General features: G+C 41.7%; 2 protein-coding genes across 5 annotated transcripts in view; one reads left to right on the top strand and one right to left on the bottom strand.

Moving 5' to 3' along the window:
• The window catches only part of nagk (N-acetylglucosamine kinase), a 30,991-nt gene extending 7,472 nt beyond the window's left edge, over positions 1–23,519 (bottom strand). Inside the window, exons 1-10 of one of the 2 annotated variants that reach the window (XM_034615608.1) lie at positions 23,449–23,519; positions 22,967–23,051; positions 22,711–22,809; positions 22,478–22,619; positions 22,068–22,178; positions 21,862–21,974; positions 21,654–21,741; positions 21,480–21,577; positions 21,286–21,364; positions 20,687–20,906 (exon numbers count right to left, since the gene is read on the bottom strand). In XM_034615608.1, the coding sequence (XP_034471499.1) occupies positions 20,704–20,906; positions 21,286–21,364; positions 21,480–21,577; positions 21,654–21,741; positions 21,862–21,974; positions 22,068–22,178; positions 22,478–22,619; positions 22,711–22,809; positions 22,967–23,051; positions 23,449–23,477 (1,047 nt within the window). In that variant the 5' untranslated portion in view covers positions 23,478–23,519 and the 3' untranslated portion in view covers positions 20,687–20,703. Of the gene's footprint in view, positions 1–20,278; positions 20,907–21,285; positions 21,365–21,479; positions 21,578–21,653; positions 21,742–21,861; positions 21,975–22,067; positions 22,179–22,477; positions 22,620–22,710; positions 22,810–22,966; positions 23,052–23,448 lie in introns of those variants that run through there. The other variant, XM_034615607.1, reaches the window with a different exon arrangement.
• Positions 5,251–18,395, top strand: paip2b (poly(A) binding protein interacting protein 2B). Of its 3 annotated transcripts, none has more exons than XM_034615612.1 (4): positions 5,251–5,543; positions 14,988–15,154; positions 16,122–16,301; positions 16,409–18,395. In XM_034615612.1, the coding sequence occupies exons 2-4, from the start codon at positions 14,999–15,001 to the stop codon at positions 16,463–16,465; spliced, it is 393 nt and encodes a 130-aa protein (XP_034471503.1). In that variant the 5' UTR covers positions 5,251–5,543; positions 14,988–14,998; the 3' UTR covers positions 16,466–18,395. The 3 variants fall into 3 exon arrangements, with proteins under 3 accessions (XP_034471503.1, XP_034471502.1, XP_034471500.1); XM_034615611.1 differs by lacking the exon at positions 5,251–5,543 and adding an exon at positions 8,215–8,397; XM_034615609.1 differs by lacking the exon at positions 5,251–5,543 and adding an exon at positions 14,854–14,886 and having other exon boundaries at positions 14,960–15,154.
• Positions 23,520–25,222: the final 1,703 nt, after the last annotated feature.

Below are 25,222 nucleotides of genomic sequence, written 5' to 3'. Positions count from 1 at the left end.
GCAGGAAGCCTGATGAAGGAAGTGATGGAGTCAGGTGACAGGAAGGAACCCCTGGGCTGCATTCCTCTCATGAATTCCACATTATCTCTCGGACCTCGAGCAACGGAAACACACACATGCACACACACAAACGCACACATGCACACACACAAACACACACACACACACACACAGTGCAGGAGTCACTGTTCTTCTTCCAGCTCCTCTAAATAGCTGCGGCCTGAGAGAAAACCTGATGCTAGAAAGCATCACATGTTACTCTGTCACTGATGATGTTCTTGTTTATAGCTTTTCCTCAGGGTAACCATTAATATACCAATGACCAACTGTTTTGCAGTCATCTTTATGTGCAGAATGAGTTTTGTGATTGACAGAACTATTTCAGCTCAAGGTCTGCACCATTCTGGAGCTTTTCACCACATCACATGGTCTTCGGCAGAAGGTGGAGTTTGTCATGGAGCTAAAGACGCCGAGCCTTTCATCCATGTTGGCTCAAATTTCCTTCACAAATTTTTTGGGGAGCAGTTGAAGACTCAAGGTCTATCGGTCTTGATTTGTAGACACAGCCAGGGTGAGAAGTCCAAAAGCTGTTCGTAAAAACAAAAAGCAAGTAAATGAATCTTGAGTCGACCAAGCATGATGTGTCCAGCTTGAGATTTATGATCCTTTGTGCATATAAAGAACTGATGTTGTGCACATTTCATTTTCTGCAATCAGAGTCAATAATGGTCACAAATATTCCGACTTATACTGCATTAGTATAGTAACAGTTATACAACTGCTCCTACGATAAATGTCCTTGTACAAATGTTGCGTGACTTTTATTTCCACCATTTTTCAAGCAAACAAGGGGCCCAGAGTCTGAACATGTGAGGGCCACACTGTAAAAAAACCCATTAAAGGTTGAAATGTCTGCATGTACCGTGTGACCCGTTGTTTTCTTAAACGTTTATGGAACAAACGTGCAGCCAGAATATATTCCGTTTCTTGCTGAGCGTTGACAGCACCTCAATTGTGACTGTTAACACGACCTCGGACTATGAGCACTTGGTACGTGCAGGGGTTTGTGCAGAAAATAATAAAGGCAACATTGTACCTTTGAGTGCCTCTGTGTATGTTAACGCGCCACTTCCTGTTCCTGTGCACGTGAGAGTGTCCCTCAGTGTGTGCATATTCATGTGAATGTGTGTGTGTGTGAGAGTGTGTGTGTTGTATCGGACAAACTCACCCGTGTAGCCTGGGGTGGGGACCCAGGGCCACAGGAAAGGCTGGGGTAGAAGATATACACACACACACACACACACACACACACACACACACACACACACACACACACACACACACACACACACACACACACACACACACACACACACACACACACACACACACACACAGGTTTGTGTGCAGCTATCCTCATTCGGACTTTGCATTGACTTTGCATTCGTTGTCTAACCAAAACCATTGGTTCGATCCCAGACTCCCTGATTCCATGAGTGTGTGTGTGAATGAGTGAAAGGCAAAACTGTACTGTAAAGTTTGTTGGGACTGGGCTTTGGTCCCCATGAGATGTTTATACTGGAAGAACACACATACACTAATGTTACATCCCTCTGACATGAAGTGTGGACTATTGTGTAATGAACAGAAAGGGGGGCAAGAGGAGAGAGAGGAAGGGAATTTATGATTTACGATTCAACGGCAGAGACGGATTGTGAAATTTAAAGCATAGGGGGAGAGAGGGACAGAGAGAGAAGAGGAGGGAGGGAGGAAGGTGTCATGTAACAGCAGAGTGGAGAAGAGAAGTGGTGGAAAAGAGTTGAAGAGGAGCACTTCTTTACGTCTGTAACTAGAGAGTGAGTGTGGAAATAATTGAGTGAACGCACTATATCACAGTGCACTCTCATGGCTCTATATGTGGGAGTGGGCCGTCTACTGTGGGCACTTGAGGTTTTCATCAAGTTTGGTGATAACGGCCTCAGACATGTGAACTGAGAAGGACCTCTATTTGAAGTCTCACCGCCGAGTTTATGAAACATATTTGGCTTCTGTTTAGATGTGTAAGTTTAGATGTGTAATCACAATGAAACAAGCCATTCCTGCAGCCTTTTATGAGATTCCAGAGGAGAGGTGTCACAGGTCACTATGGATAAATCATCTGCAGACAAACATCTAACCTGACTCTCTGAGGAACATCTGCTCGTCATCTCCTTCTCAGTACATATGCACTTCCATGCATCTTGCACGCAGGTGGGACTTCGCAGAAAATCATTTAGCATGTTGGAAATCTGTTACAGTGATGATTTATGGTGACTGTTCACTTCTGTGTTCACAAAACAGTGGTTTAATGCAACATATACACACAAGAATATGCACTGCTCCTCTATTGTAGAGTACTTTATTTGGTCTATACCACAACAGACATTAGTGTTTATAGGGTTGGGATCAGGCTAATCTTTGGTTCTAGTTACAGAACTTAGATCCACATTTACTGCACAATAGCAACGATTCTGCTGGTGGACACACTGTGAGCTACAGTTGCCCTCTGCTGTCTTTTTATGGTGATGCACCCTCTTATTGTGCCGTCTTAAACAGCTGGCTGAAAGTGTCTCGTCCTTTCTGGTTTTCTGAAATGCACGAGGACCTTGAGAGATGATGGCTGGGTTAATGCAGGCGAAAGCTATACTCAAGTACTGTTCATGTCACTTCAGTGAAGATGAGCAGGGTGCAGACAGAGAAGATGACTGAGGTAAGAAGCTGCTGCAATTCAGCCTCAGAAAGGAAGTGTTCAATAAATTCAGTTTCCAGTTTTGCATATTCCGCAGTGCAATGTTGGATTGGAAGTTTGTTCTTCTCTTCATTAGGGCCCGAGCACTGACGGTGGGAGGCCCTATTGTATTCCGAAGAATTTGTATTTCCCTTTTGGGGCTTTTTCAGGGCCTAGACAGGCTCAAATTCTCACCAAAGTTTGCAGGAAATTCAAAACCCTAAAAAGTATTTGAATACTGGAGTAATTTGAAATGGGCGTGGCAAAATGGCTCAACAGCGCCATCTAAGGAAAAGCCCCTCAGTTAGCTTTCACCGATCTTCACAAAAATCGCGACACCTGTGTATTATGACCAGACGCACAAAAAGGTCTAGAGGTGCATTGTGAAAAACACAACAGGAAGCCCGCCATTTTGGATTTAGTGGCCATTTTCCACATTTTCCAAATTTTTACTTTGACGAACTTGTCCAAGGGCTTTCATCAGATCAACTTCATATTAAGATGAATGTCATCTCAACAAGATGGAGATATAAACTAGCTTGAATTTCGTGTTTTTGTTGCACGGTGTGACCGTGGCGTGGCGTCAAAGTTTGATTACACGCCATCAAAACACGAGGTTGTGTATCTCAGACATACATGGTCCAATCGAATCCAAACTAGACATGTAAGACAAGAGTCCCGGCCTGATGACATCTACACAGAAATCCTGGGAAATAACTCAGCCGTTATGTCAATGCATATATTATGTCTGATAATATATAACTTAAAAGCTATTACACAAAATCAAAGGCGTGTCACTGATGTTAATTTGGCACTGATCTTGCCTTTGATCATTATTATGCACTAGTGAATGGCATGCACTGCCGAACTTCAAAGTAAAAAGCTTGCAGCTTACAGCTTATAACTATAAGAACAGTACAAGCCCCGTCCACAGTCATTAAATCACTATAATCAATCACTCTGTGACATAGTCCATTTAATGATCATTTTAAGAATAATATAAATCACCAAAAGAAAAAAGAGCCCCCAAGAGACAATCTCATTGAATCTCCTGGGCTTCCAATGCAACTGTGCTGGACTGCCTCACGAATACAGATCTGGGACGAAACGATTTTCCCTTGGTGGGGGAGAGACAACCTGCTACTCAATGTAAAAGAAAACGCATTCAGAAAACCGCTTGAGACACTTGACGACTATGAGATTCTTTTGAGGCGTAGTAAGGCACAGTTGTGCACATGTAGAGCAACAAAGTCCATGGTTGTAGATAATGCTAAAAAAAGCTTAACTAACGCAACAGGAAGTTGGCGATTTTGGATTTAGTGACCATTTTGGCCATTTTACACGTTGTGTATTTTAATGAACTCCTCCTGGAGCTTTCATCAGATCAACTTCAAAATCAGTACGATGAACTTTGAGTTTTTACAACTTTTCACCGTGTGGTCTACACTTGATGGCGTGGACCGTAATTCTTGATTAGTGGGACGCGTTTATTCATCCCGCGGAGCGCAAGACGCACGCCGTTTCTGAGCCGTTTTGCAGCCCTAGTTAGTAATATTTTTATTTGTTTTTGCATTACTCAATTCACTGCCACAACACGAACATTAGTCACCCTGGATAAAGATGCCCATCAGCTGAGTTTATTCTAACACAGGCTAACAAAACACCACACGAGGAACACTGAGCATTTCCAATTTGATCATTTACATAAACAATTTTTCGGTCGCGGTAGTGTCTCATCGCACCACACTCACACTGTGCATGGTGTTGTGTATAGGCCCCAACCCTTAAAACAACATCCGAGATGCACGACTATTGTTATTGTTACCTTATTTTCATTGTTGTTATCTTATTGCTACTTTACTCATGCGATCGAATCCGAAGTGGGATTGGATTGCTGGAGATGGGTACTAATTTCCTCCTTGTAAAATTGGGGATGCAAATGATAATGCTTGCTTTTCCTCTGTATGGTGTCATGCAATTTTCTGCAGTAAGACCAATCAAATATGCTTCTAAATACGTTGTGCTCTATAGCAAAATAGGATACTACATTCCTGATAGTTTACAAATCTAATTTAATACATTATTCTGGTGGCATTTCCAGACTTATAGAAACATCTGTCTTACATAAAACAGATGTGAGTATAATGGCACTTAATGGATTTGGTTTCCTCAGCCCTGAAAACTATGTGCACGCCACTGCTTACTTTCACACCATTAAAATCTTACAAACTTTACACTTTTAATCAAACCCAAACATCTGTAAAAAATAAATAAATACATGAACCTAGAACTGTTGAGGTAAAGGTCAGTCATAGTTAACACGGCCCCACGCTGTCAAATATTAGCTGTTCATATTGATCTCAACAAAAGAGGCAGGGAGAAAAAAACCGGGTTAAATTTGGTTTACTTACGTGAATGGGGAGGTGGGGCGGGGCATGCGGTCGCCCGGGCCAATAGCATCCCGAGGGGCCGTTGACCGATGGATGCTCCAGCCAATGAGTGAATGCTATAGCTGGACAAACGCGACCACGACGCTTATGTTTTTCAGTCTCAACGTTTCGGCAGACAAACACTGGATTTATCCGTTTTTTCAGTCAATAACAGGAGAAAAATAACTAAGGAGACCACTGTTTATTTACCATAGTGGAGAAAACAGGAACATTGTATTCTCTGCGCTTTTTTCTTGAGACATCCGGGACCGGAAAAGAGCAGTTTTCACCCCAGTACCGACAGCTTGTTTGTGGATTCCCCCACTACTGGCACTTGAAGTTGTGTGGTGAGTCTGTTGTTATTATAAAAAAAAAAAGGGGGGGTAGTAATCAATCATTAAGAAACAGAAAGAAAGAGCAGGGAGAAAAAACAACAAGAGAAACTAACCGTCAACAATGTTTGGATGCACACCAATAAACTTGTGCTACTGGGTGTTTTTGATTACTTGTTTACATTTCACGTTGCCTAACATCGGCACCACTTAAACACTGAGTTTCAAACTATAAAAAAAGAGCTATAACTATACTTTATATACTACAATACCGGAGCACTGTCGAGTTCGTGAACATCTCCACTCTTTCCTCAGATCAGTAATATATCTATAAGTGTTATGGACACAGTGAATCATTTGATAACACGTTGTTTATCACGACACCTTGTCAGTCCTCCACATCGAAGCTAATCAAAGCCATTTTGGATTATTTGTGATCGATTGACAGAAACGCTTGTATTTCCCTAAGCCACGCAGGCATTTGTGTTTTTGGAGGAGAGCGAGCTGCTAGAGCGAGAGGGGGGTGTTTGCTCTCGTGCTGCGTTCACGTACCCACTGTGAGCCCCGAACCTTGAATCTCAGCGTTACTGTGACGTGTAGCACGTAAACGATTGGTCAATTATTTGATTAGCCTGGATCACTGCCTTCCCGAACTTTTTGATTTATGTCCCCTTTAACGATCACATGTCTACTTGTGACCCCTTGGCTTTTTTCACCCGTTTCATGTTTTTGAGTTGCAGTTCAACCAAAAGTGAAGCTTAATTCCCTCACAAAGTTGTTGCACTGCAGATAGCAGGTAAACCCCCCCCCCAGTATGTTTATTCTAATTGAAAAATAAATGTAGATTCAGGACAGAGGGTCAACTCCATTGGATTAGATTTAATTCAACTATTTTGATACTATTTGATCTGTATTGAGCGCAGTGAGCAGTAACCTTTAAAGGTGAAATTGTTAAATTAAGTGTGGCCTCTTTAATGTCTTTGGTAATTAACAGAAGCAGAAACAGTTGCTGCAGGTCCTCCATATGTTTTTACTCTCATGTCATGACTGAATGATCAGTCACATAAGTTCTTGACCTTATCGCATTATGAATAAACTCCTGACTTGAAGGTATTCACATTTGTCTTTTTTTCATTGTAAAGCTGCAAATTAAAAGTGTCGGACGTTCTTTGTTGGCTCGAGAATAGGACAATCGATTTTTGTAAGAAGTTGTTGCAGGCAAAAGCACCATAGGATCATGCCTCACTTGCTGCTAGGCAACCACAGTGTCAGTTATTGTCAGTCACTCCGTTAGCATAACTAACGACATTAACCACTGGAACTTCAAACTGGCGAAGAAAGGAACACAATATCTATTTCTGGTGGTGACACACCAAGCCCAATGGTGTTTATTTCTGTTGTGATATTGGTTGTTGATTGAACGGGAGAGGGTAAGAAAAAAAGAACACACCAACCACATTTGATTAATTTTTCTTAACACAGAAAACTCCTTGCTGTTTTTCATCTGAAGGGATAGCAGAGGAGAGAGGTTCAGTGATTGATAGTGTTTTTGTACTCCAAGTGCATCGGCGCTGGATCTTGTTCAGTCTGAGGATCAATCCTCTAATCATTCACTATGATTAGATGGGGAATAGGAAAGGGAAAAAGACAGTAGAGGGTCTTGTCTAGATGTTGTGGTGTAGCTTTTTTTGCATTTTTGGTTTGTTTTTCAGTTGCATATCACGTGCACTGTAGACCTGCATAACTACACATTCATATTTATCAGTCGATGCTGGTCATCCTGAAAATAAACATCAGCATCCTCCGAATATGTCAGATGATTTCAAAACATCTGAACTAAGGCTGTTTGATATAGTTGAAATCAATAACACAATATGATTAAGTATATTTGTCAGTATCAGTATAAATCAGGATATGCCATGGTAAGAAGAGAACTGTATTCTAGCGTTATGGATCACACCAGACCAAATTCTGAAATTGAGGCATTTATAAAACCAAAACTTGAATATCGAAATTCTATTGGTTTTTAAATTGAGTTTGTTTCAAACCATTTAATTTAAAAACATAGATTAATAACAACACAATTATGTGATAACAATAAGATTGCACAGCAATCATACACTGAAGTTCATATCCTATCTGCCATGTGAGGTTTTGACTGCATACTTGTATGATGTGTACTTATGACACTTGAGAACTTATTGTTGCGTTATTTAAATGTTGTGTACTTATATTTCTACGTAAATGCTTACACACACGTTCAGGGAGAAACAGAATTTCAATCCCTTCTAAAGTTCATAAACAAAAAAACGGAATTTTAGACAATTATCAACTTCAAATGCATTAGAGTTCTTACAATAGATTAAAAAGGAATGCGAATCGTTAATATGTGCTTAACTTGTGTAAAAGAGCCCCATCTTATAAAAGGTTTTAAAATTATTATATTTTTTTAAATCTCTTTTATTAAGAACCATTTTGACATTCCAGATTTTACTTTTCTATCACATTGACATGATCCTGTCTTCATAACTGGTTCTTTTTCTCACTCTTATACACGAACAATATGTAAAATAACCGTTTAAAGAATAAATAATGACTTTTTATTTTTCACGTTCGCTCAGACCAAACGTGAAAAGTAAAATTCCCACGCTCCTTAAAGCCCCTGGACGCAGCAGCGGCTCACGTGACCCCCCTGTAACGTTAGCAGAGGTGGCTAACGGGATTTAGCTGAGTGGAGCTACGTCGCAGCAGCAGCAGCACGGAGCAGCGGCCGCACGGAGAGAAACGACGAACGCACTCTTCGCGGTGTAGTTGCGACAACTTCAAATAACGTCACACTTCGAGGCGAACACCGGGATCACGATGCCAGGTAACACGGGGCGCGGGGAGCTCGACGCCACGCGGTTTTGTGTCGTGTGGCGCGGCGGGCTGCTGTAATCCCCGCAGCGGAGGCTTGTGTTGTTGACCTGCCTCCGTGATGCTGCCATGCTTTAGCATTAGCTCTTAGCTTTAGCAGCGCGCTAGCTCGTAGCGGAGTAGCCGACTTTGTTTGGCCTCTAGCATCCGAACGGGAGCGGAGTTTGACCTCGGTGCGCGGTTTCATTGTCGTAATACCTCACCGCGTCGACGCATTAACGTGTTGCGTTGGCTTTTGAGACGTTTCCACGCTTCTCCTCGTTGCCACTTAACTGAAAATAACTGTTTTCGCTCACCCAGCCCTCTACCCTTTGTTGTTGCTGGATTAGCATTCACCTTAGGCCCGTTCGCTGACAGCTACCTATGTGCTAGCCGCTTAGCATCACCTCGGCTAAACCAGTCCAATCCATTACACCAACTTCCCAGGTAGGCCCCGGACACCTGGATTAGCCCCGTTAGCCGCGCAGGGATGTTAGCCGGGGTGAGCCACGACGACGCTCCCATTACACACAGGACACTAACTGTTGCGTTACATAATGTGTTATGGAGCGGTTTGTTCCCAGCATCTTGTGTCCACAGGGGATGGAGCCGCACAGACCTTTCTGTGATTCTCACTGATCTGTCGCACATTTAATCTGTGTTTGAGATTTTACAGTTTTTTTTTTTACTCACCCTTAGGTACACGACGTATCCCGGGGTTTCCCTAAACTCTCATTTTCACATGTGTAAAGTTGAATATTTTGATATTTCTCAACTCTTATATATCCTTTAAGCGCCATAGCCTGTTTGTGTTGTTGTCCCTTTAATTCCAGCTGCTTATTCAACACTTTGCAACTGGTGTGAATCAGAAATGGTAAATATAACTATATAAACGAATGTTTTTAGTTCCACAACTGAAACATTTTCATTGTCAATGTAGTACTTTGTAGTACTTTTTTTTTTTTTGATGTCTTAATGAATTGAAAACTGTAAAATGTCCAAAAGCCCATGGTGATATCAGGTTTGTCAAATCAAAAACTCAACCTAATATATAAAATGTACTGATACAGTAAAGCACGACATATAGTTAAATTAGATAAATATAATTTCCTTGATGAGTTTATAATTTACTCAGATTGAGTTTTACCTTTCTTTGCGACACAAAGTATCCCAGGCTTTCTCTAAAGATCAAAATACATTAAAACAAAGTCGTCAACAGACGTAAATAACATTTTCACGTCTGTAGTTTAATATTTTCCGTTTGATTTCAGCTGCTTATGAAACTGTTTACAACTGGACTGAATGAGGTGATGTGGAGAAATATCTACACAATATTTCATTGTCATTTTCCTGTTTTCTCATTGAATTGTCTCTTTGAGAAATCTGTGTAAAATGTTGTCCAATCACCAGCTCAAAACCTAAAGATATTCAATGTACTAGTGCAGTATACAGGGCATGAATCGTAACTGGCGAACTTTCAATCACTCGTCTAAATGTTGCTTATAACTTTAGCATTCAGTCCATTATTTGTCAGAAACCAATGAAAACTAAACATCAAAATTCCCGAAAGCTCAATTTCAGTGTGTCTGTGTTTCAGGTTACAACATAAGATACATTTGCCAATTGCAAAACAGGTTTTGTAAGTTTTACATCATTTTAACACTATCTGTGTTGCACCGCTGCAGTACAGCCCTTTACTTTTCCACTGTTTACCCATGATTCTCATTAGATATGATCATATCGCACTCTGCTTGCTGGATGGGCCAAGCTCTGCTAACTAAATATTACATGGTGACCAACACACGGTTATGCAACGTGTACATGTTAAGTGCTTTGTGCGGTTCATAATGGCACAGTGCTGACTGTCTTTACTATTCTTTATACCAGTTCACCATTTGCTACTGAGTCGTCTGAGGATAGCAGAGAAATGTTCACGCTACTGAACAGTTGCAGCGGTTGTAAATTGATTTTAGGGCTAGTGTTCACATGATAATTCTCAAAGGGATGCAGCTTAATTTTTTCTATTTGTTCTTTATTTAACTCGGGAATGCTCTTATTAGTGATATCTGCTGTTCACAACTTAAAAATAAGAGAAAAGCATCAGAATCCTCACAATTTAAAAAGCGCAAACCAGAAATCAGATTGGCACTTTTGCTTCATTTTATCATTAAATCAAATGCAAAATATCATAATTGCTGTGGATCTTTTTCCAGCAAACTTGAGCAAAGTTCTTGTTAAAACTTAATGGAACTAGCACACACTTGCACAAATGCCTTAAACACTTGGGACTTGCACCTTGCTCAGACAGTGCATAATTAAATCTGGGCCTCTGTGTATTCTCCCACAAAACATTCTCTTTAAACCTTTCGCTCTCTGTTTGCCTTTTTTAAAGCTGACATCTTCTGCAAATCACTGCGCTGAATAATTAGGCTGCGTTATCATTGCTAACACATATAGACACACCTCTTCTTAGTCTGCTAACCTACTTAGATTATCCATGTTTATTTGAGCTGCATCCAGTGAACGACACTCTGCCTCAGGTCACACTCTGTCTTCATGTGTTGGATCACAGCGACCAAGATGGAAGCTGCAGGAGCAGGCGTCAAAGTAACAGAATGTTCTGACTTTGGACATCAGGTAATGGCGCGGGTGAAGATCCACCAGGTTTGGGGACTCTAAATCGTTCCTTGCAAGTCAAACACACAAATGCGTGTGTGCATGAGGCTGACCCTGGAGCTGTGTTCACGGCCCGTTTTAGATCTTTTTTTTTTCCCTCCCTTTCCCTCCCCCTCTGTATCCACCGCGAGGCTGCAGTTGAGTCATGACAAGTCTGTTGGAGCTGGCTGGCTGGCAGTCTAAGGATTATGTCATAATGGTCATATCTCATCGTAGAGGTAGTTCTGTGTCTGTGCCACAGAAACACTGATGGACAAACTGTTATTACCCCTTTTTATTCATTATGAAAGTATTGCATTTCTGTATATAAGCACAGTTAACCCTCTGAGAGCTGATCTCCTGTAGGCAGTCAGTACTCATAATTGATATAAAATAAGAACTATATTCTATTTGCAGCAGAAAGCCTAAGCATATGTCTCCCACCTCATCACATTATACACTGTCGTTACGTTAATTGCAGAGCTAGAGAATGGCTGGAGAGGAACAGAAAAATGTAAGCGCTCAATTAACTTATTGAAGGTTAGCAAATATTTGGTTTGTGTTTCTATATTTACAAATCTTTTGGATCACTGTTTAGCGCAATATAATGGGGAAATTTAATTTGAGGCACAATTAAAGTACATTTATTGACTTACTTGGCTTAGGTTGTAAACATTTGAGATATGAAATCCCACAAATGACGTCACAGTAAAAATGCATATGTAGGCACTGGCTGAGCATTTCTTTTGCAGAGTTCAAATACTAAAAGTATTTATGTGTAGCAAAAAGTGCAGGATAACCATGATCACTTAATCTTTAGCGAGGGGGTTCCCAAACTTTTCAGCCCCTAACCCCCAAACTAGATTTGTATGAGTAGGATTTTCCTACTGTGCATTCACCCTGTTTCTGTGGTTGGTGGACTGTCATGTCATGTGGTTGACACTCAGTCTTGTGTAAGTGAAGCTGCAGGTCTGGATACGCAACATTGTTGCTGCGCTGGATAGTCCACGTCAGATAAACTGGTTGTATTGTGTTGCTTTGTTATTGGAATTCCTTGTGGTGTGGAAGACAGCCAGCTAGTGTTAACACAAATGGCAAAAAGGCCAAGTAAAACATTCAGGATGTACAGTGTTTTCAGAGCAGGTGTCGATGTTCAGCTATGAGATTGTGTCCATTCAAGCAGCAGATCATAAATCCACATGGACAGGTCATGAGAAGAAAGAACTACAGTATTTACACAAGGGCAACTTTGTATTTTTTTAGTTGAGGAGAGTTGCATCATGTTGATGGATCCTCAGTCGATTTAGAGATTCTCACTCGTTTGTATTTGTGCAAAGATGAGCACAAGCAGTGATTTTTGTGTTATTCTAACCTTGAGACAGGCTTTGTTTATCCACCCAGTGAAAAGATGAGATAAGAAGCAATAAGAAGGAAGTAAGTTGCATGAAAATGAGGCTGCAAATTTGACTTTTCAGCAGAAAGGGGGAGATGCAATGTGCGGAGAAACGTGATCAATCTCAAAGTTACTCTCTAACCAACTGCCGGCTCCAGACTAACTTTTTACATGGGTTGCACTGATGCGCCTAACTCTTTCATTTAGGTGCACCCAAACATTTTCCGCAATAACACACCTATTATACCTTTTCTTGACAGTTCCCTTATATGTTGGTAATTTCTTAAGGGCTGGGTATCACCACTGATTTCCCAAATCAATTCGAATCACAAGGTTTAGATTTTCGATATCGATTCAGTCCAGAATATATTGTACAATACTACATCTGCTCGGATATGGAAGAAATTCTCAGAACTAAAGCTGTAAACTGCAAGGAAGCCTCTAACTTGATGTGTTACAAAAATCAATGTAGGCCTTTCACAATAACAAATTTTGTTGGACAATATTTTGTCCCAGAAATTATTGCAATAAACGATATTGTCATTTTGAAACCATTTTATACAACTGATATAATATTATAGCATAATCGTGCATGTCAAAGAGCGGTGAACTTAATTCTAAAGAATATTCAGTCTGACATTTGAATGTGAATAAAAAATATCCTAATCAAATGAACTCTCTGGCTCTAAACAAAATGCTCTTGAAAAATTATTAAACATTATTTGGCACAGAATGTCACCATCTCAGTAAACGGGATGGTTATGATTTAGATTGTGTTGTGTGTCTGGTTAAGTGTAAAGTGAGCACAAGTCAGGAGAGTGGAGGGAGGACACCCAGACACGGTACAAACCAACCGCTGCTTCTCCTCTGAGCCTCAATCAGTGGCACTAATCGTTTATCATTAGCACTACGTCATGGAAACTCTGTATTCACACTTTTCGTCACCACTGTTAGTCATATACCCGCTTGTTCACCGCCTCTCACCTCATCTCTGTTTCACTGTCCGCATGTCACTGGGTGAGTGAGAGTGGGGGCGGGGCCAGCCCAGGGCCTGTGTGTGAGATGAGGAAGTGACGCAACTCGCTAAAATAGAGACAGACCAGCTTATTGTAAGGAGCACCGGTGCGCCTGAAGACCTTATTTGTTCCATTTCACAGACTTTCGGTCGCACTCTGGAGCCCTGAACTGTCATGATCAGCTCTAGAAGTACTACCTTCATGTCTGTAGCACAGTGTCAGTCAAACATCTGCACTAAACTAGTTTCATTCCTTACTGGTTTTCGTTTGGGCTTCACCTGCAGCCTTTAAATAGCACCAGCACAAGTCGGTTCTAAACATTTTCTGTCATGTCACCTGTCATTGTGAACATGTTTTATTTTTGTATGTTGGGATACAATGTAGTGTTGCTTTTTTTTATTGATCTATTGCTTTTTTCCCCTCAGTAATCAGCGAGCTGCTCAATTTATGAAATTAAATTATGAAAATGCCCAAATCTACAATTTAATATAGACCAGGATGATGTCTTGTTGTAGATAAATGGTTCAGAATCTAAAGACACTAAATATATTCTTTTATATCTGATTATTTTGCACGTTTGCTTAAAGAATGATAAAAATTAATAAAAATAAAAGTACGTTCTGACTGAAGTTTACACTTTTAGTTTTTCCATTTGTTGCAGTATTTGGGAAGCATCTGTGATTGGCCCAGCTGTTGAGCAGAGTGATTGGCTGAAAGGCCAATGATTTGTCATTTTATGTGACATCAAAAAAGCGTCTAGTGAAATACGTGTTTTAACATAAAGAAAAATACTAGCTTATATTCATGCTTCTGTTTGTCAGTAGGTGTGTAACCTGATTTACTGTCTTGTTTTTACCTCACAGTTTTCCTACCATTGTTGTACTGTACTGAAGTTCTGGCGATGTATTTTCTCTTTGTGGTCAGCCTTCAGTAACTGATGTCGCAGGGTTGCAGACCACTTGTCTGTAAGTGGTGCTGCAGGTCTTCATGTTGTCTGTCTACACCACTCGGTGTGTGTGTGTGTGTGTCTTTAAACACTCTTTTCCTGCAGTATAAACAAAACCTGGAAACTCGATTGCAGCTCTTAAATGCCTTTGGACTAATTTCAAAATGTTCAGTAAGAACATTACTTATTGGGTGTATTGTATGTTATTTTTGGAGACACATATGAGCAGGATCAGTCCCAGATATTGGTGTCGTTTTCAGTCTTATTCAGACCATGAGATATTGAAAAGTGTTATTTGGTTTTTGCACTTTTCAAGCTGTAGCAAAAATGTAACTGAGACACTGCTGATTCGTTAAGTTTGGATCCAGGGCTGAAACCTCAGAGCCTTGATTCAGATGAGTCAATATAAGTATAAGTCAATGAGAGTAATATTAGATGAGCCAATGTTATGTCTTCCAAGGAAAGAAGAAAACCAGGTGTTTAATCAGAATTTATTTTCCTAATTTTGAGTTTTTCTAATTTCCATTTTTTATTAACACTGCGTTCTCTTGCAGAGCCGGCTGAGATGAGCGGTCCAGAGGTGGCCAAGACACCGGGAGGCGGTGCTCCAGGCAAGGAGGGAAAGGAGCCGGTGGCCAATGGGCATGCAGGAGAGGGCAGCGACGCCAACCCGTTCGCCGAGTACATGTGGATGGAGAATGAAGAGGAGTATAACAGACAGGTGTGTGTGTGCTCATTCTACATGTTGTTATGGGACATTGAACACATCACAGACACTTGTTAGAGCAGGAAAGGACCTTTTATCATGCTGTTGGTTGAACTTTAGTTCAGAGCATGATATTTAGCCCGATTTGCAAGTCGCCAATAAAAGCCCCTGATTGGTGCTCAATTCAGTCTCTATTAGTCTTAAAAAACATGATTAGAGAGGTTTGTTGACGGGTTGGATTTCCAGCGCAGGAGGATCATTTGGATTCAGTGTCTCCTCTCGAGTGTCTTTTGTGATTGAACGTCATATGAAGACCAGTCGGGGGTTTCTCCTGTTGAAAGACCTTGTGTTAACGCTGGCTCTCTGGTTAAGTCTGTGATGCCCTTTAAACTTGAATGTCCTTCACTTGACCTTCCAGTTTACCTCCTGCCGTGTTGCCCTGTCTTCGTTGTCATGGTTCTTCTTAAAACCTCTTCCACGCTTTCAATAAAAATCTGCCATTTTATCTTTATCTGCTTCCCCTTACCCTCCATTATCATCCTCCCATCCACTCATTTTCCTGTTTCCCATGATTGTCAGCGCAGCTAATGGCTGATAAAACACACAGACACTACCTCACTCCTGCTTCTTTTGTCCCCTCGACCTCATGTCATACAGACGTTTTTCTTCGTCATGTATTGGGTGTTATTTGGACCCAACCTTAATCTCTTGAGTCACATGATTAGTGTTATGTGGGTAGAGGTGTGTCTGTGACTTTTCAAATCCATCCTCTTCGAATCTCTGATGCCCTTTTCAGCTCCCTCTTATCTCCAACTCAAGTCTTTTTCTCTCGCTCAGATCGATGACTCATGCGTTTTACGAAACCTCCCGTATACTTTTTATGCAAATTCACTCAAGCAAACCACCCTCTCCTTGTTTTCCATCCTCTTGGTCTTCTCTGTCCCTTGATTTCGCCGCTCACTTGTGTTTCCCGTCTCCCCAGGTGGAGGAGGAGCTGTTGGAGCAAGAATTCTTGGAGCGCTGCTTCCAGGAAATGCTTGAGGAGGAGGACCAGGATTGGTTCATCCCGTCGCGTGACCTCAACAACCAGGGGATGGGGCAGCTGCAGCAGCAGCTCAACAGCCTGTCCGTCAGCGATCACCACAACCTGGAGGAAGTGGCGGTGAGTCACAGATTGTTTTATTTTTTTAACCTTAGCGCACTTTAGTATTAATCATTTACAGTTAAGAGGAGTGTTTTCTTACTCGCCTTTTCTTTATTTTCCTGCAGAGGAAGAGCATCTTGAATCCTGAAGCGAAGGAGTTTGTTCCGGGGAAGAAATACTAGGAGTCCCCCTCACCCCCATGGAGCCTCCACACACACAAACACACACCAGTCCTCACATGTTCTCAGAGACTCTGGAGGCCACCATCGTGGACACACTGATTCTTACACATACACACACACGCACACACTTGAAGTCAGTGGCGTGCTGGCAGGCCCAGTTGGGGGGTGGGGGGATTTCTTTTTTTTCTCTATTCTTTTCTTTATGTTTCTTTAATCTTTTTATTTCCTGTTTGTTTCTTGTAAACTGAGGGACATTGGGAACAGGGGTGGGGGAGGGGTGTAATAACAGAACAGCCCCACTGCGGGTTCCAGCTCATCCCATTTCAGATGACACCGCCGATGTTTCGCAGAGTCCGCCGAGCTCATCTAAGTCCCCTTTTGAACCGAGGCAGCTACCAAGGAGTGATGCCGGGGTAAAACTTAAAACGAATCCAGAACATCTAAAAAATTCACGCCCTCGTTCGTCGAGGGTTTCCATGACAGTGAGCTTAGAGAACGACTCACACTTCAGGGGACTTGATGGGCATCTGCTGCTGCTCTGCAGAGTCATCGCGGTCAAGCAAACCCGCCAAAACATTTGCTCCTATGATGTCCCTGTGACATCACAGCCCTTGTGCATCGAGAGATGCGGGTCGTTATTTGTATCCGCAGCGGCTCCGTTCCAAACCAAATACAGACCCCCCGCCCTCCCTGTGCACTTTGTGTGACCAGAAAAGACATGGACACGTGTACTCATGGATGAATTATTATTTTTCCCAATTTATGTGGAAGTCCATGTTTCTCTTTTTGTCCAGTTTATAAGAACAGAGATGTGAGTTCCCATTTATGCATCAAGTCGAGCTTAGCAAGGATCATGTCGATATAGAGGGATGGTCAGGGCTTTTTGAACCTTAAAAAAATTCAGTTAAGTCGTTTCTATGTTCGTCGTTTCAGTCTTTGGTTCCGTTTGGATTCACGACATGTATTGAGCAACCTTGTTACAGGGGAGTGTTTGGTCTGGAACACAGCCACTGCCTCTTTCTGCCAGAACAACTTGGTTTGTCCAGCGTCAGATCAAGTGTGCATCTCCAAAATCAGGTTTTCAAACAGCCTCTCCTCCTCTTTTCTTCTTTTTTTTTTTTTTTGTTTTTCCTTCATGTTTTTGAGGACGAGGTGTTTTGTGTCTCTACTGGGTACAGTAACCTGCGGTGTCCATTCAGTCCTATTTGTATGAGGAAAGCGTTAGGAGGCAGTATTGCTCACAAGCCAATCAGAATAAAGCAGTATGGGACACGTGGCCGACGGCATGGCCTCTTTGCTCATCTTCTCTTTGCAGGTTGACTGTTTTTTGAGGAAGTTCGTCTATTTAACCACTGAAATAGTAAGAGATTATGATTTTCAGGAAAACCATTTACAGTAATCATTAATTATTGAGTCAAGTTTTCGTCTTCTCTGCCAAAATTTGGAGGCAGCATTGTCACAAGGGGAAATGTTGTGATCTGAACATCAGTCGTCTTTATACCGCTATTACTTTGTGGTATAAACGGCGACATTAATGTCTCCTGAGGTTCAGCGCACACACTCGTGCACTGGCGTTTGGCCTCTGAAAGGTGAAAGCGCTTCAGTCTGTCCATCCCTGCAGCTCGCAGAGAATCGAGCGCTCGAGTGTCTCGTTGAAGCCGCGCAGCAGAGACGGCGAATACGCGGTTAAAAAGGGGAACTTCCTCACAGTGTTGGACCACAGATGTCGAATGGCACCCTGGTGAAGCCAATAGGAATGTCCGCCAGGTGGATTGTACAACATGGAAATCATTTTTGGTGATTTTTGTTCGAGTTAGATGACAGATGCCGTTTAAGGAAAAAAAAAAAAAGAGGTCCAGAAGACACAGAGTATGAATTTCAATACAAATAAAAATAATGAAAAAAGATGAATAAAGATGTTAAAGACAAACGGCTCAGTGTCGTGTGTTTTGTCACATTCTGATGAGGTGTGGTGGACCAAGACTGTTTGTAAATGTTTGATCTGTAAATTCAACATTTATTATATAGATGCATAAAGTCTTAATGCTTGTACAAGTAATTTACTGTAGAATAGAAACACTACGTTTTGAAGTTTAACTTTTTTTGTTTCTCTAAGAATTAATTACTAATGAGGGAATTCTCTTATTCCTCATTAGGTGCAATGTGTTAAATGTTCACAGCCATAATGATGTAGTTGACTGCTACGGTAGGAATTGGGCTACTCTTGTCTCGTACTTTTACTTTGTATACTTAAGTACATTTAAAACCCAGTTTTTATTTACCATGTACTTTTACTCAAGTAGTAAAGTGTATATAGTATTTTTACTGTTACAAGAGTACTTTGGTCTATTGAACTCAAATGTTTGTGTTCCTCCGTACACATTTTACAACTGACCCTGATTTCCAATCTACGTTTTCCTTAAGTCTATGTAGTGTCTATTAAAGTTGTTGTTTTGAATTCAGGATGGAGCCACAATGTCGGACTACACACGATCAATTTAAGGATTACTCGTCTGACATTTGAAAACTTGGGTACTTTGTGTTTTTCATGCTACCTCACCACAGAACCTGATCTGCCTGAGGCCTTAATGACAAATGTCAGGACAGAGAGTCTGACCCCAGTCTTCACTTATGTTGAACTCTGGAGGCTTTAGGAAGGACTGCAAGATACCTTAATGTTCCTGTCCAATCATTCTGGGATAGCATGGTTTTCATGTTTTAATTGATAGATTGACCTCCTGCAACGTAAGAGTTTATATTATCACAGCTAACAGTAGAGGTTTCTTTCACAGGGCTGTGTCCCCCTCGTCCACAGTGCTGGAGAGGAGCAGGTACTGTCTATGGTAGAGGAGCAGAGGTCATAGGAGGACCTTCAGAAAAAGAGGAAGTGGATGAGAGCAGTGGTGATATCCCTGATAAAAAATACCTGCTGTCTGCCATTTTTAGGGAGGGGGCTTCCAGAGGTTTTAATGTGAAGGTTAATCAAGAACATCTCATCCCGTCGCTTTTACACTCGACTGCAAATGTGGTGAATCCAGCAGAACATTGTCACCTGCAAGCTGATACTGTGGCCTCAGACATCATCACGCCAGATAGAACAAATGCATGGTTGCTTAAGAAATGCATTTAAAATATTGGTTTAAAAAATGTGATTACATGAAAATCACAGTCAACAGAAGAACAAAAAAATCTAATCCTGTCACAAATGTAAGATATCAAATTGCCATGCAGAGGTTTTAATGAAGGAAATGTCATTAATTAAAAAAAAATGTTGGTATGCATGAGGTGAGATTGGGGTTTGGTTTGACGTCGCAGTAATGCTGAGTGTCAGTGCAGTTTGGGTTTGGTGACAAAGCCTGGAGGCTGCAGACGAGAGAAAACAGTCAGTGTGAGTAGTGGTCAAATTAAAACTCATTTCAATTGGAAACCCGCTAGAATAACAGAAACAAGGACAAATACTAACCAGTCGCACAATTCAACACAAAGATGTGCTCCTCTTTGGTGATGAAATCTCAGCAGTGAAGCTGAACTGAGCTGCCATACACTGTGTGCTGTGCTGTTTTTAATCAAACTTTGTTTATCCAGTGGATAATTATTCTATTACCGCTGCTCACTCTGCATTATTTCAGTCATGACTCATGAGACGCTGTGAACCAGCAGACAAGCCTGTGGAGCAATGTAACGTGCGTAAAGCTTTTAAAAGACAAACTTTTTACACTGAGACAACCTGTAAAGCAGCTTTGCACCTTTCCCCCTCGGTTAGACACAAAGTTATGAAATCCACTGGCTCCTGTAAAGTAATGAATCATGTTTATTATAAATCTGAAAGATCAATAAGAAAAAATTGTAAATGATTGAGCTGTGAATAAAGACACATTCAGCAATATCTCAGCACGTGTGGGCCCAACAAGTAGAAAGGCAGGGAAACAGCACCATCTAGTGGTGAAAAACAAGTACAGAATTAACCTGCACAACAATGAACAAAGTGCTGATTTCTTTTGAATGAAACTTGAATTATCTTCAGAGATGATTTACAACCCTGAATCTGTTTTCCGTCTAATAAACGGTGTTTTTTATTATACATGTCAAATGTAAACAAAGGTACAAAGATTTGGAATGAAGCAGCACAATCTGGGATATTTTCAACATTGGTAGAGTCATTATCGTAATTATTACTAGCATTATTAGCAATTATGCTAACCATTACAAACAGGGCGTTACATTTTCCTCCACTGTACTCATTGGCTGCTGCTGAAGGTGTGTCGGTAGAAAACGTTGGCATTGGCAGCGTGATCCATGGTCAGCGTGGCGCCTAAACTCTGAGCTCCAAGACTGGCGCCGCCGAGAGCCGAGGACTGCCGCAAGCTCAGGAGGCTGTATCCATGGAAACGGCCCTTGAAGTGGTCAGATGAGGCGAGTTTATCGAGGACCTCTGTGAACCCTGGTCAGAGAGAAACAGGAAGTGAGAGTTCGTCATGACAACAGCGTAACTTTTCATGCCTTAGCAGAGAGTAGCATCGAATCACGTCAATGACAAATTAAGGTCCTGCCCCTCAGCAACCGCTAAAATGAGCCAAGAAAGAGGCAGCTGATGAACCTGGTGTGTGTTTATCTGGTTGTGGATTTATCTTTATACAACTAGTATGGTAGGTTAGCACCAAGTAGGACACTACGCGGCCCACAAAGGCAAAACTAAAATGAGACAGTCTGGTCTACGAAGGATTTCCAATATTTGTGTCAGCAGCTTGTCCTTCCCCTTACTGCTGTTGCAGCCCCTGAATTGAGACACAGCGATGACGTGAGGCCCCAGGGACACTGACCTGGCTTCAGAAGCTCCCAGCTCTTCCACACCGAACCGACGCACAGGATGGGCAGGCCGTGGTCCCCGCTCAACAGAGGCTGTCAGGAGACCAAGATGTAGTGAAACACGTGGAGTCAGTGTTTATGGCGAATGAGTGAAAACACACCTCTGTGCTGTTGTGTGTGTGTGTGTGTGTGTGTGTGAGGATGTTACCTCTTGTGCTGCAGGCAACACGGCTTCCACATGTTTCCCCAGGACTCTCCCGGCCTGAGTGAACACGTACTGACACAGAGCGTCCCCGGCCTCCGCACCTTAAACGCAAAACACCATTTTTATTTTACCCAACTTATTATTTTCTACTGAGCAGGAAGTGATGGCACCAACTACCTTCAGCCAGCTTCTTGCAGAAACCAGCAAAGTGGGACTTCTGGAAGTTCCTGTAGAGGTGCGGCAGCAAGCCCATCAGATCTGACACCTGGGATGAATTCAGTTCAAGTTACTACAACACCCCAGTCGGTTTAAAGGTTAAAGGTTAAAGGTCAGCTCTTCCATGCAGCAGAGAGCAGCAGCTGGGAAGTGACTGATTTGGTCTGACCTGGAAATATTCCTCCATGGCTTTTGTGACGTGGGTGATGTCATGAGGAGGAGCGACCAGGTGGTCTCGGGCATCGAACACCGTCTTCACCGCCGAATGAGCGATCCAGAACGCTGAGAGACAGAGAGGTGAATTAAACGTGACATTCTCCAATTTTAAACATGCAGTTTGTCCGTTTTTAATGTTTCTCGTGTCGCCGTGGTTACCCGATCCTTCATCTCCCATCATGTGACCCCAGCCTCCGCAGCCGATCTGCGAGCCATCGGGATTTACTAACTTGCAGTTGGAGCCGGTCCCTGATATCAGCACTACGCCTCCTACAGAGAGAAAAAGACTGAGCTGAGCGGACATGAGGATAACGACGGCGTCTAGATGTCACCGAGCCATAAAGTTAAAGAACATCCAGTATAAATGTTATCTCTTATATAGAGCCACACCTGAAGAGGGTAAAGTATCAACCTTTGCATTGTTAAAACATGTTCAGGTCATGATTTCACCTGAGCAGCAAAATGTTCTGAAATTTGACATGGTAAAAATAGTTGAACATCAAAATCCACATTAGAGATTCATATTTAATACAGTGTAAATATAGCCAACTTTTAAAATGGCTATTTACCACAATCGCTAGCGGTTGCCATGGCTCCGATGGCGTCAGTGGTGATGAAGTAGTTCTGGCTGAGACCGGGGAAGCGTTCCTTCATGAGAGCGATCAGTTTGTCGATGGCGTCCTTCTGCTCCCCTCCACTCAGAGACATGCCCTGACACACACACACACATTTCTGTATAAGGTCCTTTCATTACAGCTCAGTCAAAGTGTACATGCGTTAGTATGAGATCAGTGGGACTGACCAGTGAGCCCAGTGGCGTGTTTGGATCCAGTCCGGCCTCCACCTTGGCTCTCTGCACCATGTCGTTGATGGTTTCAATACATTTGTCCAGCCCCACCAACTGTGTGTACACACACACACACACACACACACACACACACACACACACACACACACACACACACACACACACACACACACACACCAATCTGTATGTATTCAGAATTTGTAGCTTACACAATAAAATGTATTAAAATAAAGTCCCTGTCCCTGCTCACCCAGTGGTTGGTGGACGGCCCCTCTGTCTCTGCCAGGATCCTCCCATCTCCTGACACCAGAACCGCCTTCGAGTGGGTCCCTCCACTGGAGACAGAGGACAGGGGACAGGTGTGGTGAGACAAACACTTCAGTCCATCAAGACCACAACACAAGAAGCCATTAGGGAAAATGGGAGAACTCACAGAGGAGCGAGCACAGACTCAGATCAAGTACATAAAAAGCTTCAAGAATATTTATATATGGTCATTTTTCTTTAAATGCATACACACAAAAACACACAAATACACACAGCAGCATTTAAACTGGAAGTGATCACGAGACTTCAGTCAGAGGGGAGAATGAAAGTGGTTCACTACAGGCGGCTGCGCTACTTTTCTACACGGGAAAGGCGAACAAAACAATGACAGGAAACAGGAAACACTAACTTTAACTGACAACTTCAACAAATATCAAGGTTTTTAGTATTTAAAGACTGTCTCACCCCTCTACTCCTCCGAACACGGAGGCCATGTCAATGGTTCCTGTTTATGTCCTGTTCAAGTGCGCAACTATCGCGAGAGGATGTAGCTGAACTCACACCTGCAGTGCAGATTATTGACCAGTAGATGGCATCAGCGTCTGTGTTTTTTATCAGTGGTTCTAAATTAGAGAAATACAGTAAATTATGTGAAAATTAGTATAATCAATTATATAAAATCATATATCATTATATTTTAGTCATATATATATATATACACACACACACACACACACAATTTACTATACTTTATTTACTATACTATATACCAGTGGGTTAGGACGAGACCCAGAAGGTCAAAGCATGTTTAAATCAAAAGCAATTTAACAACTATTTGAAAACAACATATTTTAGCCAGCAATGTTACAAAAGCTAAAGAAAACACTACTTAAATTTAAAATAAAACCATGCGAATAATCACCAGCCCTCTGCCACCCACTCATATCCTGTTATAGCCGGTTAATTTACAGCATCACATGAAATACTGCAATACTACGCAACTCTCTGGCATGGTTATAGTTAAGAGCTGCTACATCTATATTTACTTGTTTATATTTAGCAAAGACGTATTATGAACAAGTTGGATTCAAAATATGAACGATAATATGAATGTGCAAATATTAGATTGTTAATGCCTCAGTGGAAGGAGTCTCAAACCAAAATGTTTAAAACTTTAAAACAACACTGTGTTGTCTTTCATTGGATTATTATATGTTGTGAAAATAAAAATTTAAGGGTAACAGTAACCAGTAGCTGTAGATGTTCAATAAAATGTACCAGAGAAGTCAAAAATGTCAATACCCAAGTGCACATACCTCAAATGTGTAATCTCCTCATGCACAGTACTTGAGTACTTGTACTTTCCTCGACAAAAAGTGAACGACAGGACATGTACAGACATTTGTTCTCTACTGGAGGAACCCTGGCCAGTTAAAAACCCATTTAATGCCCTGACTCACGGTCTAAAATCCCCTCTGACTGTCAAGAACAACACTGACCGAGATGAAACACCACGTGCTTATGGGCCTGAAACAGGGACAACAACACTAGGTGACACTGCGAGCCAGCAGGAGGCATCTGCAACACATTAATATGGAGGTCGTTCTGGTCTTGCAAACACAGGCTGCTTAGAGAGAACTTTCAGTCTTTGGCAACGGACATATGTCTGTGGTTCATATATGTTAAAGTACTTACTGTAGGTATAGGGAATCACAGCAGGTTTCTATGAGGTTTACAGTCCTGCTGTAAACTACAACACTTTATTATCATCATATATAATATAATCATCACCTGTGGTTCAGTGCATACAGTTTATTTTACATCATGGTTTATGTATTTGTGTTAGAAAGTTGGTGTGTGTGTGTGTGTGTGTGTGTGTGTGTGTGCGCGCGTGAGTCAGAGCTGAAGTTACACAAGAGTGAGGAGGAGGAGGAAGAGAAGCTCAGCACGCGCCACTCACTCCTCCTGCAGGAGTATGTCAAGTTTAGCATAGTCCCTATAGTAACAGATGTCAGCCTTTCACAATAAAAGTGTGCACTAAGCGACATAATTCATTTACATCTTAAATTTTTTCTTTAATGCATGTTTATAAAATGGTTTTCAACCGCTTTATTTGATCCTTTATCTCTTGCATTCACTTTGTTTTTGTGCTGTATTATATTCGTATATAGTTTATATACATACATACATTATAAACCCCAAAGATGTGTGAACATATTAATAAATACTTCCCCAAATC

The sequence above is a fragment of the Hippoglossus hippoglossus genome, chromosome 18 (assembly GCF_009819705.1).
Source record: "Hippoglossus hippoglossus isolate fHipHip1 chromosome 18, fHipHip1.pri, whole genome shotgun sequence".
Classification (NCBI taxonomy): Eukaryota; Metazoa; Chordata; class Actinopteri; order Pleuronectiformes; family Pleuronectidae; genus Hippoglossus; species Hippoglossus hippoglossus.
Note: the sequence above shows the minus strand (reverse complement) of the source record. Positions and strands in the feature narration are given on the sequence as shown.

What these genes read in the sequence shown, in the direction of transcription:
- paip2b (XM_034615609.1), top strand. An exon ending in AAGAGGAGTATAACAGACAG is followed by an intron (nt 15,155 to 16,121) that starts GTGTGTGTGTGC and finishes CCGTCTCCCCAG; the next exon opens with GTGGAGGAGGAGCTGTTGGA. An exon ending in ACAACCTGGAGGAAGTGGCG is followed by an intron (nt 16,302 to 16,408) that starts GTGAGTCACAGA and finishes ATTTTCCTGCAG; the next exon opens with AGGAAGAGCATCTTGAATCC.